Consider the following 20714-nt stretch of genomic DNA (forward strand, 5'->3'; position numbering starts at 1 on the left):
GCCCGGGCTTTTCCCTGTGGGCTGTTTTCAAATCTATTCGAACCTCCCTGTTCCAGCGCTGTTCAGATTTTCTGCACCTTCATGGTGTCAGTAGTTTGTGCCTTACCATGAACTTGCCCGTTCCGTCTGTGTTGCTGGTTGTCACGCTGCCACGTCCCCTGGGCCCAGAGCTGCAGTCCCTGGGGCTGGCTTGCTGGCCCACGCTGTGAGTCTGTTTCGCTCCTAAGCTCCACACAGTCGCCTGGGTGAGGTGAGGGGTGTGGTGGTGGTGGTATTGAGGGGGGGCAGTGTAAGAGGGAAGAGAACCTGGCACGGAGTTCTGGAGGCCTGACTGGGAGAAGGCGGGACAGAGGGCAGTGCCGTGGATTCTAGGTGCTTTCCAGTCGGAAGAGCCGGCCTTTTCTTTAGGCAGCTGTTCCTGCCTCCAGGGAGAGGCCTTTGGTCCTTAATTTTTGAAGTTCACCCTAATTCCTGAGCAAACAGACTGAATCTACATCACGTTTGCTGCTTGGAGCTGTTCATCGGAACACGAAGAACTGCAGCATCCCCGTGAACGTTTTGATGGTCCCCAAACCGGAACAGGTTCCGGGAGGGCTGTCGGGATGTCGGTGTCCGAGTGCTGCCCCCACAGCTCTGCCGCCGTCCCAGATACGCAGCGCCGGGGCCGTGCGGGTGTGTCTGTCTGCTGAGTGCCGTGTTCACCGAAGACACGGAGAACCTGTGATAGATGGAAAACTCAGCTCTAACTTTTGGTCAAAATCCTTGAAACTCCACAACCGTAAAGGTTTGAGGTTACCCAGTGAGTTACAAAGTAAATTGAAACCCAAGCAGAGTTTTGGCCATTAAGGCAACATTTACTGGCCTAGTAGCCGGCTGTTCAATGCTTAGTACAGAAACCATTTAATGAGTAATGTCTCTTGGAAATAACGTGATGTTACCTCCTATACTGCCATAAAGACGAGCCTCACCGAGAGTCTATTAGGAGTATTACATCCAAGCTTTGTTGAGAGAGACGGGGTGTGTGTGTGTGTGTCCTTGTAAAGAAGATACGCTTAACAATTCGGAGACTTCCCGGCTGGAGGTTAAGTACTCGGTAGACCTGGAAGGAAGTGGCTTCTCAGGGCCAACGTCATGTCCTGTCTCATCCTGAAGGAATCTAGTGGCTCTCACTCTAGGGCAGGCAGTCCCAGGAAGCTGCCCCCAGTGCGCATGCCTGCTTCTTCTGCGCGCGTGCCGCACAGCGCTGCGTCCTGGAGGCCCCCTGATGTGTCCCAGGGCGACAGGTGGAATACAGAGCAGAAAGACATCTACAAAACCGTGGACTATCTTTCATTTGAAATCTGGATGTTACTGGTTTTACATAAACTTCACATTTTTTCCCCAGTATTAACTCACATTTGGCAAGTGTGACAGATAGGACAGAACCAAAGCTCTTCTGGATCCTCAGTGACTGAGGATAGATGAGGAATCTCGCGCCCAGAACGCTGGAGAAGCACCGGCTCGTGTCGCCCCCTGCTGTCCACACTCATGCGCCTGCTTTTCAGAAAGTCAGCTCCGCACTGAAAACAGCGCTTAAAAGAATGAACTTCAGAACCGCATTGAAGGAGGTTAGATTTGTATTTCTATTTGAGACTCTCTAGGCTTCTGTTTCCTTATTTGTAAAATGGGAAAAATGGTCTCTATCTTACAGGTAGTATGAGGATTAGCTGCAGACAGAGGAGGAGCTATTGCAGTTGTAACAAACCAGTGTTTTCGCTCCAGCAGGCTCAGTGGCTCCTTGGTTGCTGGATGTAAGAACAGACAGGAGGTCTGAGGCCTCGGGTGTGAACGGCTGACACGATTTCATACTCACCGGACCTACTGAGGAGAGGCCTTCCGGGACACGAAGAGTCCAAGGGCAGGGGACCGGACTGCAGCCATTCTCTGGACCACGGAAGCGTCCTTTCCCTCGGGAAGGTCTTTTGGTCTCTTGTCGTAATTGCTGCTTGTTAAGACCGGTACAATACTCGTTAAGGACTGATGTCCGTGACCAAACGATTTGTATACACAAGCTCCTAACATTTCAGAAGTCGACCCTCTCTTCTAGTTTCATTAGCGCAGTTTTAGGCACTTTCCTGTCTAAGTTGTCTGTGCTTGGGCTTCGGGGTGGGGGGCGGGTACTGATCTCCCCAAATGACTTCTGTCCCCCTGGTGCCCATTTCTCTGCCTTTGCAGAGGAGCCCTCAGTTTCTGTGACCAGGCCCCCAAACCACATCAACATACACTTTCATAGTTTGGGGGCGCAGAGGGGCTATGAACTATCACTGACAATGGAAGTGGATAAAAGATCTAATAAACCCCTTCTCCCATCTATCTGGGCCTGACGGGTGGTCTTTAATCCCTAAGCAAGGAAATGCGAATTTTACTGGCACAAACGCTCAGTGACCTCGTGGCTGTGAGCAGCAGCGGGGATTCAGATCAGCACCTACTAACCTGGTGACGAGGATGTGAGGACCCGATTTAATCTCCAGAGGGCTCCTCCGTCAGTTTGCTTTAGCTGCTGAAGAGTGACCCCACCCCAGTGCTTCTCCCACACACTCTCACACTCACACTCCATGCTCCCAGCGAGGCCTTTGCTGACCACTGCATCGCACACTGCAAACCTCCTGAACTCTCCGCACACCCCCCTTTCCTCGGCTACATTTCTCTGCATTGTCAGCACCATTCCAGTCCGTGTTGACTTAGGCGTGTGTTGTCCGTCCTCCTGCTGGAGTGTGAGCTTCGTAAGGCCAGGGACTTTGGGCTTGGTTGTTCACTGTCCGGGGCCCAGAACAGTGTGTGGCGCCTCAGACACCTTCCTAGCATTACCTTCGAAAGAGTAAGTGACAAATGGATTTAACTCCCTTTCTACTGAAATGCAGGTCACCTGACACCAGATCCCTGCTTCCTTCACCTCCGAATGGTGGGGCCGTGTGCTCCCCTCTCCCTGCCCAGGGCAACGCTTCAGCTCTGTCCCTGGCCCTCCTTCTCTTGCTGTTACTTCCTCTCATTCGCATTCTTAACGCCCACTTCTGATCCATTCTCTTCAGCCTACAAACAAGTCTACACCAAACTCAACCTGTGGCTCTGAGGTACCTACCATATTCTATTGCTCTTCCCTTAGTAATGGTTTTTATCTCTTCACTCAGCATTTCTGCCTTTTAACGCCCACTGTTTATAAACATTTTTTATTGATTTTTAGAGAGGAGAAAGATCAATTTGTTGTTCCACTTGTTTAGGTGTTCATTGATTCTTTTATATGTGCCCTGACCAGGGATTGAACCTGCAACCTTGGAGTACTGGGGTGATGCTCTAATCAACTGAGCTACATGGCCAGGGAACCCCAGTCATCCTCTGTCTTTCGTGCTTTAGTGTCCGGCCCAGCCAAACCTTGCAGTCCTATTTAAATCCGCGTTCTCTCTGACACTGCTACAGCGTCTGTCAGCTAGCCACATTTCCCTTGAAATTCTGTGTGTCTTCTGAGATATTTCACGGTTTCTAATTGCTGTTCTGCCTGCATTGCCTCCACTTCTTTCTGCTGCTCCCTAGACAGACCCCAGATCTCTGTTCCATTCCCATCCCTTCGTTCATCACCTCTTATAGACGATACCTAAAACTCCGTCTCCAGCTCTGACTCCTGCTGAGACCCAGGCCTGCACAACTTCATTCCCTGAGCCCGCAACCTTGGACTTGGCCTCTTATGTCCTCTTTCTGCTATGGACGGGGTCCACCTCAGACTTTACAGTTCTCCTGCCCAGTGTCTTGTTCATGTCCCTCTTCCGTGGCTGCTGTCACCACGCTGTAGTTCTTGTCCTCACGCCTGGCCTGTTGACACAGCCTTCCGGGTCTTTCGCCTGTCCTGTCACTCTTCTCCTTCAACACATCCTGCACAGCAACACTGGGTTCATCTTCATAGAGACAGGCAGGCTCTATCCCCACCGTATCAAATCCTCAATGATTCACTTTGCTTACTTAATAAAGGGTCACCGAGAATTCAAAATCTAATATACATTGATTCCAACCAACTCTCCCATTTTTTTAGAGTCCAATTTTCATTTTTATATATGACATTTCCCATGGTGCCCTGCATGTAACAGGTACTCAGTATCTGCGTAAGAGCTACACGCGTGACACCAGCATGAAGGTGTGTATGTGTGATTCGGGGACTGTCCCTCCACCTTTATAATAAAGTATCTCCAGTCCCTCAACAAGATTATGAACGTTTTCTTGATGACAAAGACTTGCTTTAAAACAAATTCCCATTATCTGATAGCCCGCAGACAGGCAATACCATTGGCATTAACTCCACTTGCAGGAACAGCGCAGGGGCCGTGTGTCAGGCACTTCGCTAGGTGCTGACAAAGAGAAATGAAGACTGCGTTTTTAAAAAGAGCATCAATGAAACTGCGGAGCCAGCGGGGGAGGGTTAGGAAATAGCATCTCACGTGTTCCCATGGTTCGCGTGTAATTTTCACACCGCGTGTGACAACCCAGGTTGAACTGTAAAGGATATTCGCTTCCACAGGTAGGAACAGGACATCGTGCTCAGTCATGATCTCAATGTTGTGTGAGATGTGTGTCGACCCCTTGGCACCGTCCTCGCCCAGAGCCATGGCGTACAGCTCCACTTTCAGTTCCACCTGCAGGCCGGCTGCCACCTGTGGGACACGGGGCAGCTTGAGGATCAGGCACACCTGAGGTCAAATGGGTTTCACACCAAGTTGGGCAAGTTCCTGAAACTCTACCCTGGTTTCCTCACCCATAAACTTGCCACGAATGGATGATCACGGTTACAGCATTTGGAAGAACTACCGTGTGCATTAGGGAGGCAGAATTCCGCCGAGCAAACAGGGCCCAGGAGAAGTGTTGAGAGAGAAAACCAGGTGCTATTTAGGAAGAGGTGTAAGGACCCGAAATGCCAGGGTTCTGGAGGGGATGCTGACAGGAAACCTCCGTCATGCCCGAGCTTGTGCTAGATCTGAATGTCGGTAGCGACTTCCCAGTCCTGGCTTCCTTGTAGATAAAGACACAGTTAATCTAGGGCAAATACAAATGTAAGAGATGGTGAATCCCACACCTGTGCCCTGCCCTGCCTTGGTCTCTAGTATTCCTGACACAGCACCTGTGACGAGACAAAGCCAGTAGAGGGAGACAGAATTAAATGCCGAACTGCTCAGGTCTGAGAGCTACACAGAAAACGTCTGTACCAACAGAGAAGAAAGCTGATACATAATGAAAAAGAAACAGCAAGGAATGGGCGTCTCGCCTTGTTCCTTGGGAAGAACACTAAGCCAGGAAACAGTGTTTGTGTTTTGAAGCTGTCTCTCCAGGGGGGTGGGTTGAAAATCAGACTTGAGAACAGTGATCTGGAAAATAAGTCTGAAACTACCACATGGAAAGCAATTAGATACAAATAATTTTTCCTTCCACCTAATTTTAAAAATAATAGAATTGAAAACGTTTCCATTTTTTCCACGATGAGCCTGCAAAGGCGCGTGTCCCGGAGGGGCTCCAAGGCTCCGTTTCTGAGAAAGGGGCCCTGCGTGTCGGAGCCCAGCAGCCTGCAGCCGGGGCACGGCCTTCTGCACCAGGGGGCTGGGGTGCTGCCACTACACAGGTTTGCCCGGGCTTGGAGCAGTTTCGTTTAGTGCTGGCAAGCCACCAAGCTAAACGGTGGCTAGGTTTACATATGGAGAACTCTACAGATTATATTTTTTTGCCACAGCCAAAACCCACCATCAAAAATAAAAAAAAACAACCTAAGTATAGAATGAGCCTCAAAGCATACACGCTGGGGTTTTGGCACCCACAAGGCTGATGCAACAGTCACTTTGGCCTTTGGCATAATCCCTACTTTAAGTGAAAAAGATTTGCTGACTTCCCAGAACCAAATCTTTGCTGACTTCCCAAAGATTTGCTTGCTTTGACTCTTGTTTTTGCTTTATGTTGTGAGGGTTCTGAAATCTCCACAGCACAATGATAAATCGCTGTGGAGAGGGACTCACGGAAGGAGGGGATCTGACCTCCACATGTATTTGGAATTGCAGCCTGAGACTACCGTATGGAAGCTGGAAGAGGGCTAAGAAATGACCCTGTCCCAGGAAAACAGGGCACACGGGATTAGTTAGTTAAGCAGCACCACTGAGCCGCTGGGGGGCGCAGTCAGGCCGAGAAGCCCAGTGACTGCGCTAAACCAAGCCAGCCCCTCAGTGCCGGTGCAAAACAGCCTTGGGCTCTGGGGCTCCGTGCTGGTCACTGGCTCGGGCTCCCTTGCTCCACGTCCCTGAGCCCACGCACATCCCCACCGTGCGGACGGTTCCCGGGTCTACCGACGTCCCTCGGAGTGCCGGCTGAGTGCCTGGCTGTGTGCGCTCTCCCCGGTCTTACGCACTCGCCTGGGCCCGCAGCCGGCACCCCCAGTGGTAGGAGGCGGAACTCGGAGTGAGCCTCGGAATGAAAGGAGCGGTGAAGCAGGGATGGGGAGCGCTGAGCAAGAATGAAATGTTAGGCTTTACAAATGCGATTTCGTTACAGTTTGGGACAAACCTCTGTTTACGTCACCCTATTTCTGAAATCATAACTTAAAGTGGCAATATACAGACTGTATACCAAACATCCCATTCTCTGGAAGGTATCAAAGTCAGAGGAGATGGACATTTTAACATTTGCATTTTCAGATATCTTCAGAGAAATTAGGCAGCTGATGAATTTAATATACTATTTCTTAGTATGTTAAACACAGTCATTAATATTCTTACATTCTCTGGCAAATACCAAGAGAACAAATCCGATTTCCTTAAAACAATAAAGGATCAAATATTTATCTTTCCAAAGGATTTTTCACGGTGCAGAAGGATATGTTACAGGTATCTTTAGTAATCAGCTTCCCAAGCACGGGTGAAATCATGTTTAATTATTACCAAGGCATTGTTACTACAACCGCACATAACTGAGGTATCAGGACAAGTGCGGTGAACTTCGGGAACGTTTCCATGGCTGGAAGTTCAACTTCGTTTACACACAGGACCTGTCTCGTGGTTATCACAGGAAGCAGCATCAATGCCGGGAAGCTTGACGATATTAGAAAAATGAGGCTTATACAGGGTTTAAACTGAATGGGTGGAATCCCTTCAATGTAAATGCACACAGATGGGCACACGGACACACATGACAGGTAGCACACAGGACTTACAGGCCCAGGTTTGTAGGTCACTTTCAGTCCTGTGCTGGGTGGGGGCTGCTTCACCCTAAACCTACAGGCAAAAAAATGGGAGTCGATTTATGCCACAATGAAAATCACAAACAACGAATGAACCGGGATATGGAAAAGTCAGGAAGGTGCTAACATTCATGCCATGGAAACGGAGTTGGGAGGGTGGGGTCCGTGTCACTAGAAAACCACCTACTATCCAATGTGGAGAAGGCTCCGAGTCCATCTCACAAGCACCTCCCCAGATCGCAACCCAAGCTCCACCCCATGTTACAGAGGCGGCCGTGCCCCTAGAGCCGGGCCAGGTGGTGGGTGTCTGGCGAGTGTGGGGATTGCATGTTTGGGGGGCAGAGAAACAGGAGAGCTGGAGAACTCGAACAGCCCCGTGCTCACAGGTGCTGCCTATCGGTCCTTCTCCCGCCCCACGGTTTGTGGGCTCTGCCTGAAGGATGAAGCCCTGGAGTAAGTGAAAACGCCGGGGAACGCCCACCTCAACATCCATCCCAACCCCGCACCTGAGACCGCCAGCCCTGCTGCCTGCCCCGCAGCGGCTACACCTTGTGCAGGCTGCGGAGTGGACTCCAAAACTGGAGCCCCATACTGGACAGGCGGGATCTGCACCGATGGGTTTTATTAGCTCGAGGGTGACTCTGTTTCTCCCCACCCCCTTGTTGCCAGCAACCTAAAAACCCAGTGTCTGATCTGGCGGCCTGGGGCCCTCATCAGGCTGTCTCTGAGGAAGCCAGTACAAGTCCNGAAACAGGAGAGCTGGAGAACTTGAACAGCCCCGTGCTCACAGGTGCTGCCTATCGGTCCCTCTCCTACCCCACGGTTTGTGGGCTCTGCCTGAAGGACGAAGCCCTGGAGTAAGTGAAAACGCCGGGGAACGCCCACCTCAACATCCATCCCAACCCCGCACCTGAGACCACCAGCTCTGCTGCCTGCCCCGCAGCGGCTACACCTTGTGCAGGCTGCGGAGTGGACTCCAAAACTGGAGCCCCATACTGGACAGGCGGGATCTGCACCGATGGGTTTTATTAGCTCGAGGGTGACTCTGTTTCTCCCCACCCCCTTGTTGCCAGCAACCTAAAAACCCAGTGTCTGATCTGGCGGCCTGGGGCCCTCATCAGGCTGTCTCTGAGGAAGCCAGTACAAGTCCCGAAGTGGGGATCTGCCTCAGCCGAAACGGGGCACCGAGCCCTTGGACTCGGATGCTCCTGTAACTTCGCTCCATGTCTGTCCAAACCTCAGTCCAGAGTCACAGCCCTTCTTAAAGGGCTCGCCACTCCCACTGAGAATAACTCTGCAACTGAAATAAACATTTATTCCACGCTTATGGGCAACCCCCCCAGGCGAAGCTTTAGTTGAAGTGGAAACAGGACAGAGGAGACAGTGTACCTGGGAGCGGTGTAGCATGGACACAGAATACAGGAGCCCGGGGAGGACCGGCTCCCACACGCAGCCGGCGTGACAGTGTGTGGCCAGGGGGCACCTGCAGTGGATGGCCCCTGGGGCCCAAGTCCAGCCCTGCCCTCTACCCCTCTAGACCTTAAAACAAGTTACTCGGTTTGTTCCTCTGCAATAGTCTCTATGACCTTTAAACATCTATTGGTTTCGGTCTGCACTTGAAGGACTGAGTCTTTTTCTTGTCACCGAATGCCAGCCAGGTACAATGTCTTTTCAACTGGGAGTGCAGACAGTGAGTTAAGAAATTTGTTATCAATTCCAAGTCTGACCTTCAGAGCTAAAATGAATGTAATGATTCAGGTTAAATTTTTTTCTTTTGGCTTCAACTATGCAGAAATAATGTAATTTAAATAATTCATAGCTTGTAAAAACATGTCAGCTGATATCATAGTTGGTAGAGGATTTGAGAAATAGACTTTTAACTTTTATGTGTTAATTATTGTAACACTTGTACTTTTTTTTTGCTAGAGCAAATCAGGCCTGAAGTTGCTTCAACCAAAGTATGAATTATGACTGATGGGAGGGCAAAAAAGTACCCCCTAATAGTGGAGGCTTGATAAATACTGATGTGCTGAAGAATAGATGAATGAATCAATGGAAGAATTAGCAGGTAAATGAGTGAATGAATAATGTGAAAATTCAAGAGTCAGAGGATAATTGCAGTTCAGTTCCATCACATTCACTAATGTAGGTAATCAAACGAGTCACAAAGTAGGAGAAGGGGACCTGGACAGACACTGGGAGCTTCGGCCTCACCTGCAGAAGTCCACTCCAACGTTCTTGAGCTTGACAGTGGCTTCATAGGTGTGCCCCTCTCTCAGCACCCCGAACTTCACGGACGGAGGGAGAAGATGGAAGCCGAAAGGGGAGGAGTTTGCGTTGTGAATGGCAGCAGATGCAACCGAGGAGGTTTTCACTCTTCCTCCAACAGAATCCTGCACCTGTGCATTGAGGAAAACGCAGTAACAAAATAAAAAGGTTCTGGTTTGCACTCCCAAGATGAGAAAAATGCTCCAGAAAGAAATAACCACTTGTCTGGAAGGAGAAACGAACATGTATAGTCTCACGTAATCCTTACAGCACCACGGTAAGGAGGTACCTCAGCCTTCATTCCGAGGCTAAAGCAGCTCAGGTTTATAGGGAACTGAAAGCCAGATCCTTTGCTCAGGTGGTAAGAGGGAGAGTGGAGTTCCACTCAGGGTGCCGCCGTCTAAAGTTCGTGCTCTTTCCACGTGCCCGTGACTGTGAAGCCTCAGCTCCCATCAGAACCACCTGGAGGGATCTCTGAGACCCAATTGTTGACTCCAAGCCCAGAGTTTCTCAATCAGGAAATCTGGGATGGGGCCCATGGACTTGCACTTGTAACAAGGTCTCACGTGTGGCCAGTGCTGCTGGGTCAGGTGATCCCATTCTGAGAACTACTGCCCCGTGCGTGCCCTTGGTATGCCCCAGGCACACAGCACTCACCTCACCTGGGAGCTTGTGCCAGCTGCAGAATCCAGGCCCCCACACCAGGCCTGGTCGGTATCTGTATTTTAACAAGATTCATGGGCACATCAGAGTTTGAGAAGCACTCCTATACACGTCAGTCACACACATCACAGCAGATTCCGTGAGGACAAGGAGCACAGGGTGCCCAGAGCATGTCAAAGGGTAACACCGAAGCTCGCCTGCTGGGCCCGAGGAAGGCTCCCCAACAGAGCTGAGCTTGAATCTTAACCTCAGAGGCTCTAAGGAAGGAAGGAGCTGGACGTTTTTAAAGAGCTGGAATGAAACTAGAAACCCACCACAGATGAAGTACAGGGGGTTTGGGGCAAGGTGAGACAAGCAGTGAATGGGCGGAGCATGTAGCCACGACAAGGGTGGCCAATGACAGCTTCGCTGGCACTGTGCTGGTAAAACCGGCTCGCCGAAGAGAGCCTTAACTGACAGCATTTGCCGATTTCTGTGGTGTAAGCACGCCGAGCGGGCTGATTTCAAGCTCCCGGCGGTCTCCCAGCTGGCTCCTGAAGTCCCTCCCGGGAGCCCACATGAGCCCGCAAAGCACCATTTAGTGTGTCTCCTTGCGGCCCCAAGGCCCTCGAGGTGAGGTGGTGCGCACAGAGCACAGCAGCACAGAGTGCGGCCACCGAGCGCGCAGCGGGCCAGGATCACCGGGAAGGCTGCCTGGCTCTGGGGAGCCTGTCCCCACTTCTGTGTTACCTTTGGGAGAGGTACAGACTTGGGCTTGGAGCTCAGCAAGTAGTGGGGCAGCCTCACTTTCTCCTTCCTTGCGTGTCCTACCACGTCCTGCAGCAGCGCCTGGGTGGGGACTTTCACAGGCACGCCCGGCTCTGGTTCTGTGAGAGAGGAAGGGGAAATGACCACGCGGGGCTCCATTCTGAACTTCCGAGGCCACTCTGGAGTGTGAAGAACATAAAGTAACTTGGGGAACTTTTCTTCTTTCCTTTTAAAAGAGCTTATTTAAAGGAAAGCGGGGTTCTGTGTTACCCTGTGTTGGGTCTGGACATTTATGAAGAGACTTCACCTAACACCGGTCCTCACAGCATCTCTATGAGAGGGCAGGGTGGGCGCTTCTAGCGCCCCCTTTTCTAAATAAATGAGAAAAACCAGAGTCTAGGAAGCTGAGTGACTTGCCTTCGATGAACTGAACTTACATCGAGATCTTCAGGGTCCTCGCCACTAAGGCAACAGGTTCAGCAGGAGAAAAGATTTGTTCTGAAAGGTTTCTTCTTTCAAAAACATCTTATTTATTTACTTATTTTAGAGAAAGGAAGGGGAAAGAGAGGGCGAGAAACATCCGTGTGTGGTTGCCTCTCACGTACCCCCTACTGGGGACCTGGCCCGAAATCCAGGCACGTGCCCTGGCTGGGAATCCAACCGATGACACTTTGGTTTGCACACAGGCCCATGCTCAGTCCACTGAGCCACACCAGCCTGAAAACTAATGAGGGCACAATCCTGACAATTTCTTTGATTCAACTACTATGTTTATAGTTCTAAAAACCACTTGTAATTACAGGTGAGTGAGGCCAGAGAATTAAATCCTCCAAGCACTGAACTTGGTGAGGAGTCAGCAGGAGCAGATAACCCCGGCTCCACTTTCCTGGGGTTTGGATTTGAGCCCCAGCTAAGTCCCCTGCTTTGACGTTGTTCAATGAGACTGTGTTCCAGTTCTTTTGGTTACCAGTCGAGGAGACCTGACTGGTGTTGACTCTAGAGTTAAATAACTTCTCCCGACACTGAAAGACGTGTCAGTGCTGGAATGTGCACCCAAGTGTCTCCGATTCCACAAGGAACACGCTCCTTTTACTAGTGTAAGATGGTAGGAGAAAATATGTATTGGTCTCTACCCCTGGTTCCTGGGACAGAGCTCCTAAAAACCCTTGCAATTTTCTAAGTGACAAGAGCTTAGAAGCATCTTTTGTTCCAGTATTTGTTCTTTGGCCCGGGTTCCTGACACAGCACCCCTAAATCCCTTGGAATTTTCTGGGTGACAGGACTGTCTTTTGATCCAACGAGGTGGCTCTGGGTGGGCTCCTGGGTGGCTTCAGGGTGGGGCCAGCCACCAGAGAGACCAAGCCATGATTAGAAGCTTGAACTTTCAGCCCCGCCCCAGCCTCTGGGGAGGGGAGGGGAGGCGCAGACTGAGTTGACCGTGGAGCGTGCCTACGTAATGAGGCTGCCATACAATCCCACCACGCAGGGTCCGGAGAACTTTCGGGTTGGCAAACACTTCTCCCTGCACGGTGCCGACAGGGAGGACATTCACCTCCATGGGGACAGGAGCTCCTGTGCGTCCAGACCCGCCCTACGTACCCCTTCATCAGTGCCCTTTGTCATATCCCCTTTATACAATAATGGACGAGTTCTGTAAGCTGTTCTAGCAAATGATCACACTCCTGAAGGGGATGGGAACTCCGATTAATAGCTGGTTGCTCAAAAGCACAGGTGACAACCTGGACTTGTGACTGGCATCTGAAGGGGAGGGACAGCCTTGGGAGACCGAGCCCGTAGCCTGTAGGGTTTGTGCTAATTTGGTTAGTGTCAGACTTGAGCTGGATTGTTGGACATCCAGCTGGTGCCTCAGAATTGCTCAGTGTGGAAAACCCCACAGACCTCTAGTCACAAAAGGGTTCTGTAGGCGTAGTGAGTTTGTCCCACGCAGCTACCTGGTGTGTCCCCAATCCACCTGTGCATCACAACCTCCTGGGCTAATTCTGGAAAGTAGAGATGCCCAGGCCACATGCCATACAAGCCCTATTTCAGACCAGAGCAAGTCAGACTCTCTGGGGACGGAGCTCAGTGACAGTGGTCTATGTGTTTGCTCCCTTTGGTCACCATCTCCTACACAGGCAACCGTTCCCACAGCCTGAGGTATCTTCGTTTGTGTTCTTACCAGGTGTTGCTGTTTTATGTGAGTGCGTTTTACCAGTCTGCCGTGTGTGTGTGTAGTGCTGCTGAGTCGGCTCCGACCCCTGGGGACCCTGTGAATGAGGGACGTCCACCGTGTTCTGTCCTCAGTAGCCTGCTCAGCTCCTGTAGACTCGGGCCCACGGACTCTTTCACGGAGTCTGTCCATCCCACATTTGGTCTTGCTCTCTTCCTGCTGCCTCCTGTTTTTACAGTCCGATGGTACTAATTAATTGCTCATACTATTATCATTAATAGTAAATACCGACAGAATTTCCAGGGTGCCGGGCACTGCTCTAAGCATTTGACATACACCAACCAATTCAATCCTCACAACCCTGTGATGCATATCTATGTCATTACCTCCCCTTACACAAGAGGAGGGGTGGGGGGACTGAACAGTGTACCTGAGGTTCCACAGCTTTTCTACCAGGAACCGGGTGGCGCCTCTGCTCTTGGTGAAGCTCAGGGCCGTACTGCCTCCCATAGTGCAGACAAGTTACTATCCCACGGGGCCCACCGGGTTTCACCAGGAATTGGGGGTTGAAGGTGGGAGGACTGTAGGGCCTTGGAGCAGGGGCTGCTCACCAGCTGGTGCAGTGGCTATCTGAACTGGGATGCTCCCCCTGGTGGTAGCATCTGAGTATTACTGCTGGACCTGATCCACCTGAAGTTCTGTAAGGGCTCCCTGTGTCAGTGCCGACACAGACTGTAGCGTTTATTCACGATAACTTTTTACTTCCTCTCAGGGTATGGCTTTATTTACTTTCTTCCTGAGCCTGCCTTCCCTGTAGGTGGGGTATATTTCTCCGCCCCATTGACTTTGAGCTCCACCACAGGGCTTGCTGAAACCCGGGCCTGGGCGAGGAGGCAGCAGGGCCCAGCAGAGGCTGTGAGCCGTGGGCCTGCCACCATCCCCTGACCCCACCACCACTCCCCCAGCCTCCGCCCCGGAGCGTGGCCCTTTGCTCTGAGAAGAGCTGGCGCAGGTGCTGGCTTGTGCCTTCTGGGGGCCCCAGAACACACCCAAACCACCTGCAGCCCCAGAACACACCCAAACCACCTAACAGCTGCCTTTCTGGAGAAAAGCTGCCCTGGGTTGTACCATTTGTAGCATCTACTGATTTCTCATGGCTGCCTTGTCAAGCTGTCAACCTCGTGTCCCCGAGCCCACGAGAAGTTGGGGGGAGATGAGCACAGTCAGACTTTGGGCCTCACGGCCGCTCCCAGCCCCTCCTGTCCATGGTCTGGGGCAGAGGCTGTGCCGGTCAACCCGTACGAAGCTCCTGAACAGGATGTTTTAGCCCCTGCAGGATCACGTGGTGTTATCCCACCCACACCAACAAGCACACTTCTATTTTACGAAACCCAAACCCCCTCCAGCTGACTCGCCTGCGTTTCCCAAACGTCATCGTGTACCGGTACAGAGAACACTTTGACCTGCTTATGCTGGTTTCCTGCTCTCCCCCACTATTTCCACCTTCAGGCTTTTCAACACATCCTTTTTTTTTAAACATAAAATACTTTTTTCTCTTCCCTACATCTGGAAGGCAGTGTAATAAAATATAGAGAATTAACAGTTGAAAATTCATTTTCTAGCCCTGGCTCAATCACAAATTTGCTGTATGACTTTAGATCCACTCGGCTCTCTCTAGGTTTCAACTTCCTCAAGTAAAATGAAGGTTGTCTTAGGCAATCCAGTCTTATGTCTTAAAATCTATGAAATCCTACTTATTCTTCAAGGCCATGTCTCCCAGAAAGCTTTACCCATGGCTTGTGTTAATCTCTTCCTACTATGACTTCTTTAAACACTGCTGTTTATATCAGAATTAATTTACTTCGTGGCAGGGTCATACTGTTGAGTCCTAAGCCTGGGGGTGTGGCAGGTGTCCTCGTTTCAAACTGCTTTTCCTCCTTCAGACCTCCCATTCCTTTGAGGCTCGTGCCATCAGACTGTATTACCTACGGTGCCCCAAGTGGTTGTCATTGACTGACCTCTCGGTCACCCCATTGACTCACTGGAGACCTCAACACCTGGGACAGCCTGCCACTCTACCTCTCTTGGTGACACCACCCTTCCTCTCTGACTCTCGATCATCCCATGTCTTCACCTTGACCTCTTTTCCACCTCCGAAACTCCCACGGTCATGCCTTTGACCTTGCCAGCACCCACAGTTTTACCACCTTCACACTCTCATGTCAAGCTTCCCTCTCCAGATCTCCACTTCCTGTTCTTCTAGCTCATTACTCGATCGTATTTAACATGCAATTATCTAACCTCATCGAGACCTCTAATCAACGGACTCTCACCTTCAACAATCAGTCACCTCCTTCTGGTCTTGCTTTCCCATTTCCCTGGAATGGATTATATATTCTATCATTGTACCCACTCCTTGGCAATCAGACCCACTCATCTTCCCAAACCCAATGTATCGACCCACCTGGCAAAGCGCCCACATTGTGCTAGGAAGCCTTCCCACGCTCACAGCTCCAGGATCCATGACACTCTAAAGTTTCTCTATAACCACCAACCACACCTTCAGCCCCCAGTACCATTGCCCACACTCCAAAAAGCTGTAATGCTCAGTTCTGAGAAACAAAGAGATAAAACCAGTGACTGCCATACCTGCGGTGGAGTTTATTAAATTTTTAGTTTGCTTCTGGTTAGCGGACTCCTTGAAAACCACAGAACTCTGCCATTTTGGAAGACTAGGCGTATTTGAGGAATCCTGTTCTAAAACTGCTTTCGACTGGGAATCTGGAAAACCCAAAACAAATATTATAAAAGTGATATTCCGGACAAGGATACAACAACTACTAATGTTTGTGTTCTTTACAATGAACAAGGTGTTCCCAGCCCCCCTCCCCTTTGGGGAAACTAAATAGAGGAGAGCTATTAGGAGGCAATGATTCTCCCTTTGCCACACAACATTCGTTGTGAACAAACAGGACAGTGTCTGCAAGGCTCACACCCCAGGAGCTGACTGGTTCTTTCTGGGCCTAATAACTACATAGTAGTGGTTTTCTTAGTGGGCTACAAAGCCGAGACCAAGTAATATGGGCTACTTTTATCTGGCAAGAATAACTGCAATGTGATTTTTTTTAAAGCTTCCGTTTTCTTTTTCTTTTTTTGGAGAGAGAGGGGAATGGAAGGAGAAAGGGAGGGTGAGAACATGAGAAACATCGATGTGAGAGAGAGAAAAACATCAATTGGTTGCCTCATACACGCCCCAACTAGAGACTGAACCCATAACCCAGGCACGTACTTGGATGGGGAATAGAACTGGCAACCTTTTTCTCTGCAAGACAACACCCAACCAACAAAGTCACACCAGTCAGGGCTACAAAAGCTTCCAATCTGAAATGCATTCATTACTGTGAATATCAATTCTTTATTAAAATGTACCCCTCTAAGAAATGAGTGAAATATAAAGCCAATTTCAGACAAATATATCTGGGCTTGGGCCAGCCCCGGCTGAGTGGTGGCGGCTGCCCGCAGGACTGCACAGCGAAGCAGAAGCCACGCCCCCTCCAAGGGCGGTGTAGGCCTGAGTGGCGAGAGCGGCCTGTCCAGCACGCAGGTAGCAGCACGAGCACCATCAGCCTTCACCCCTGACTCCCCCACTGCATTTACAAGCCCTTGTTCCAGCTTTGATCTTGGCTTTCCTTCACCCCTGACTCCCCCACTGCATTTACAAGCCCTTGTTCCAGCTTTGATCTTGGCTTTGTACACTGTACATATTAGACATTTTCTTGGGCTGTTTTCATTCCAGGCAGCTGAGTTTCTGGTTTGTATTGTACAGGAGAAAATTCCCTCTACCTGGGTATTTTAACTGCTCAGGGTACAAAGAGAAGCACTAGCTGTTATTTAAGCCCTAAATTCTTCAACAGGCATCTCTCGAAATGAAGAGATTCTCCCACATACCCACAGCCCATCGCCACACCCCGGAAAACTCACAGTGACGCCACAGTGCCCCCTAGTGTCGAGTCCCCAAACAAGTACAGCTGCTCCACAATAGCTTTTCAGCGGCTTTTTCTCAACCCCACATCCAAAGTTCAGGCATTGCCTACAGTTTTCATGCCTCTTTTAATATAGAACAATCACCCTATATTTTTCTTTTAATAACACTGACTTTCTGAAGAGTCTAGGCCCCTTGTCTTATAAAATGTCTATCTTCTGGATTTATCTGGTGGCTTCCTGTCCATTAAATTCAGGTTAAGGATTTTGGGCAAGAACTCTCCTTCATCTACGTCACATTGCATTATCTGAGAAAACAATCCACTACTCCGTCGTCTCACAGCCAGCAGAAGTTTGATCACTTGGAGAAAGTGGAAGCTGCCATTTCTGTGCCCTGGAAAGGTACATTTTCCTCCTTATCATTGGTAGGTACGTGTGAGGTGATGCTTTGAGACCTTGAGAATAACCTGTTGTCCAACCACCTTTCCTTGGCCCTTTTTAAAATCCGCCAGGTCTTCTGAATGCTTTTAGATAAATTTTAAGCATTCGGGGTACAACTAAATTTTAATTACATCTTGTTTTCCTCCTATAAGTCAGACAAGACTAATATACATGTCACAGTACTTTATATCAGCAGCTGTTACTGAGGCCAAAGAAGAGAAAAAAGTGGTAGGAACCAGTTAAGATCTCAAAGACCACTCTTGGGTTTTCTTCACTTAAGCATGTTGACAGGAGTAAGTAAGCTACGTGAACACAGTACCTGGATGGAGGTCAGACGTGTTCTGAACCGCTGGTTTGTTTCCATCTTCACCTTTCTTTGGAAAAGGAGGCAAGTGTTTGGAAAGGGTGTTCAGATAATCAAACTTAAAGGAAAAACCAAAAGAATTACGTCAGACTGATGCACGGCTGGGAAGCAACGGTCAGAGCATGTGCAGTTGATGAGCAAGGATCAAAGTCTTTTTTTTTTTTTTTATTTGCCCTGGCTGGTGTTGCTCAGTGGATTGAGTGCCAGCCTGCAAACCAAAGAGTCACCAGTTCGATTCCCAGTCAGGGCACATGCCTGGGTTGCAGGCCAGGTCCCCAGTAGTACGTGTATGAGAGGCAACCACATACTGATGTTTCTCTCCCTCTCTTTCTCCCTCCCTTCCCCTCTCTCTAAAAATAAATAAATAAACTTTTTTTAAAAAAGCCTTTTTTTTTTTAGGCCCTGGAAATAAATTCTTGCAAACTGAAAGTTTTTCAGGGGGCTGATTAACTCAATTCTACATTTTGTTAATTACTCATAATTTCCTGTAATTTCTTCTAGAAGGGCCTCTGGTTAATAAACGCATCTGGAGTTTTCATAATCCACAGAGTTCTGAACACATGAAAATATTCACTTTGCTTGAGGGTTTCAATGCTTCACAAGAGAGGAGAGGAGTGCTTTGTCTCCACGGGCTTGTAATATCTTCGTGCTATCTCAGCAGCTGACAGGTAAGGGGAATTTTAGTGAAATAAAAGCTTTAATAAAAATGGGATTTACTAGAGGTTAATCATCCACATGGAGAATTCAACATGAAAACGGCTTAAAATAAATGGGATACAGCCAATTAACAGTGACACTTCAAGGCAGAGAGATAGAGGGCTAGTAATACATTGGTAAAGAACGTCGGTGCAAGACCTGAGATCAGCATTCTCATACTCTTGTGAGGGTACAGATGTTGAGAGTATGGGTTAGTCAGTCAGTTTGATGTAGAAAAAAAAGTAACTTCAGGAGATGTACATTATAGAATAACTTACGAAATGTATCAACTTTTTAAAAGACACTTACTCAATAGTTGTTAATTACATTCAATTACCTGAGACTGATACAACTTGCCCAAGTCAGAGTTGAAGTAGGGTGGTATTATTTTGTTCTTAATGCTCATTAAACGACTGCGTGTATTTTCAATTTCCTTCCTGGTCGATACGTCCGTAATGATGCAAAAGAAGACACAAAATATTTCGAAGTGTTATCTGCATGTGTTTTAGCTCTAAATCCCACAGAAAATGGGATCACCAGCAGTAGGAACGAGCTTGTCAGACATCTTTTTGTCATTTTGTCTTGGTTCACTTTCTGCTTCTAGAATCAGTCACATTTCCTACTTAGCAACCAAACTTCCGTATAAGATAGAAAATAATGGTGCCAGATAGTGGTTTGATTTTACAGTTGATCTCAAAAGACCAAACACCACATGGTTTAAAAGCCAGTTAGATTCTGTCAATTTGCCTAATCCCATAGCAGGGGTAGCAAAAACGAAAACCAAAACCCTGGTAAACGTTTGTGAATAATGCGATCGGTGATTACAAAGCGAGATGAAAGCAATCACGGTAATACTGCCCGTTGCCTTTCCGACACCCGAACCCTACACTGGGGAGGCAACATTCCAGTTTATACACGTTTGTATATGTACAAAATCTGCAACGAGAAGCAAACTCAGGGCACTGAGTAAGGCTCCAGACAGCTTTAAAAGAGCCCACGCAGCTGGGAGGCCTCCCCTGGGCCCGTGCCCACCTCTCCCTGGTCCCTGAAATGGGGATGCAATGGCTGTAGCTGCGGCACTCTGCAGCAATGAAGGAGCTCTGAGGATGGGAATCACGCCAATAAGGATGAAACAGATGAAAAGACGGAATCTGAGTTTCCAACGGTGTGGCACTGTCTGCCAGGGACTGCCCAGTTCTTACTTCTCTTTCACATTAAGAACCAAAAAAAACAGTAACCCCCCCCCCCCAACACACACAAACCTATTTCTTGTAAAAGCACTGATTTGGGGACTGTCTGTTAGCGATCAAGTTGGCCCAGACTCCAGTCCGCTGGTTCTGGGACCGGCGCTCTTTCTCGTACTGGACGGCCTCTCTGGAAATACTGGCTGCCTGGAAGCATCTTATTTAAACAGCTGTGACTTCTCACCACTGCCTCGCTGAGTTCACTCATCTGCCTGTGGCAGTCTGGCTATGCCTATCACTCTCTTAAAACTGTTCTCACAAAAGAGATCCAGAAACCTCCCAGCCGACACACCCCACCTCTGCTGTCCATTCTCCTTTCTGACCTTCCGCACGCAGCACCTGACACTTGCTGGTCACCTCCCATTTCCTTGAAACGTTCTCCTTCCTTCCCCTGTCCCCAGCCCGTTTCTCGGGCTGCCAACACCTGTCTTCCTAGGACACATACTGAATTATGCATTTCGCATTCCTTTCCCCAAACTTCCATTGCCTTGCTGTCACCTGCCTATTGGTTAAAATGTGAAATTTTGGTGTCTCAGAATTCTAAGAACTGTGAACAAATATCACAAACCTATGTACACAATTCGGAACGTACTGAGGAGTAGGCAACGCAGTCCCTTAACCTCCAGTGTCCTTCCCCACAGGCCACCACTGTCACCAGCCCCTTGGAAATCCCCCCAGGGGTGTTCTGTGACACAGCATGTAGCTTGCAGTTTGGCCCTGTGTGCGGGGTGGGCCACGGGACTTGAGGCCGTTCCTCACCACCTCTCCCACACATTCCACAATGCAACCCAGACCGTGTGTTAAGAAGCACCATCGCCCTGGGGGTCACTCTGGAGCGGAGCCCTGGGAATGTGTCCAGTGGCACCACACACACCGCTACAGACTCAGTCCACCTCTCTGGCT

General features: G+C 49.5%; 1 protein-coding gene across 1 annotated transcript in view; it reads right to left on the reverse strand.

Annotated features, from left to right (window-relative positions):
• The window catches only part of SPAG17 (sperm associated antigen 17), a 191490-nt gene that overhangs the window by 7682 nt on the left and 163094 nt on the right, over positions 1–20714 (reverse strand). The window contains exons 42-49 of the mRNA XM_037038896.1: positions 18905–19004; positions 17827–17929; positions 15735–15866; positions 10898–11034; positions 9452–9636; positions 7211–7271; positions 4532–4676; positions 1853–1997 (exon numbers count right to left, since the gene is read on the reverse strand). Coding sequence (XP_036894791.1) covers positions 1858–1997; positions 4532–4676; positions 7211–7271; positions 9452–9636; positions 10898–11034; positions 15735–15866; positions 17827–17929; positions 18905–19004 — 1003 coding nt within the window. The 3' untranslated portion in view covers positions 1853–1857. The remainder of the gene's footprint in view (positions 1–1852; positions 1998–4531; positions 4677–7210; positions 7272–9451; positions 9637–10897; positions 11035–15734; positions 15867–17826; positions 17930–18904; positions 19005–20714) is intronic.

Source organism: Sturnira hondurensis, unplaced genomic scaffold (genome assembly GCF_014824575.4).
Source record: "Sturnira hondurensis isolate 20B ecotype Veracruz unplaced genomic scaffold, ASM1482457v3 Scaffold0024822, whole genome shotgun sequence".
NCBI lineage: Eukaryota > Metazoa > Chordata > Mammalia > Chiroptera > Phyllostomidae > Sturnira > Sturnira hondurensis.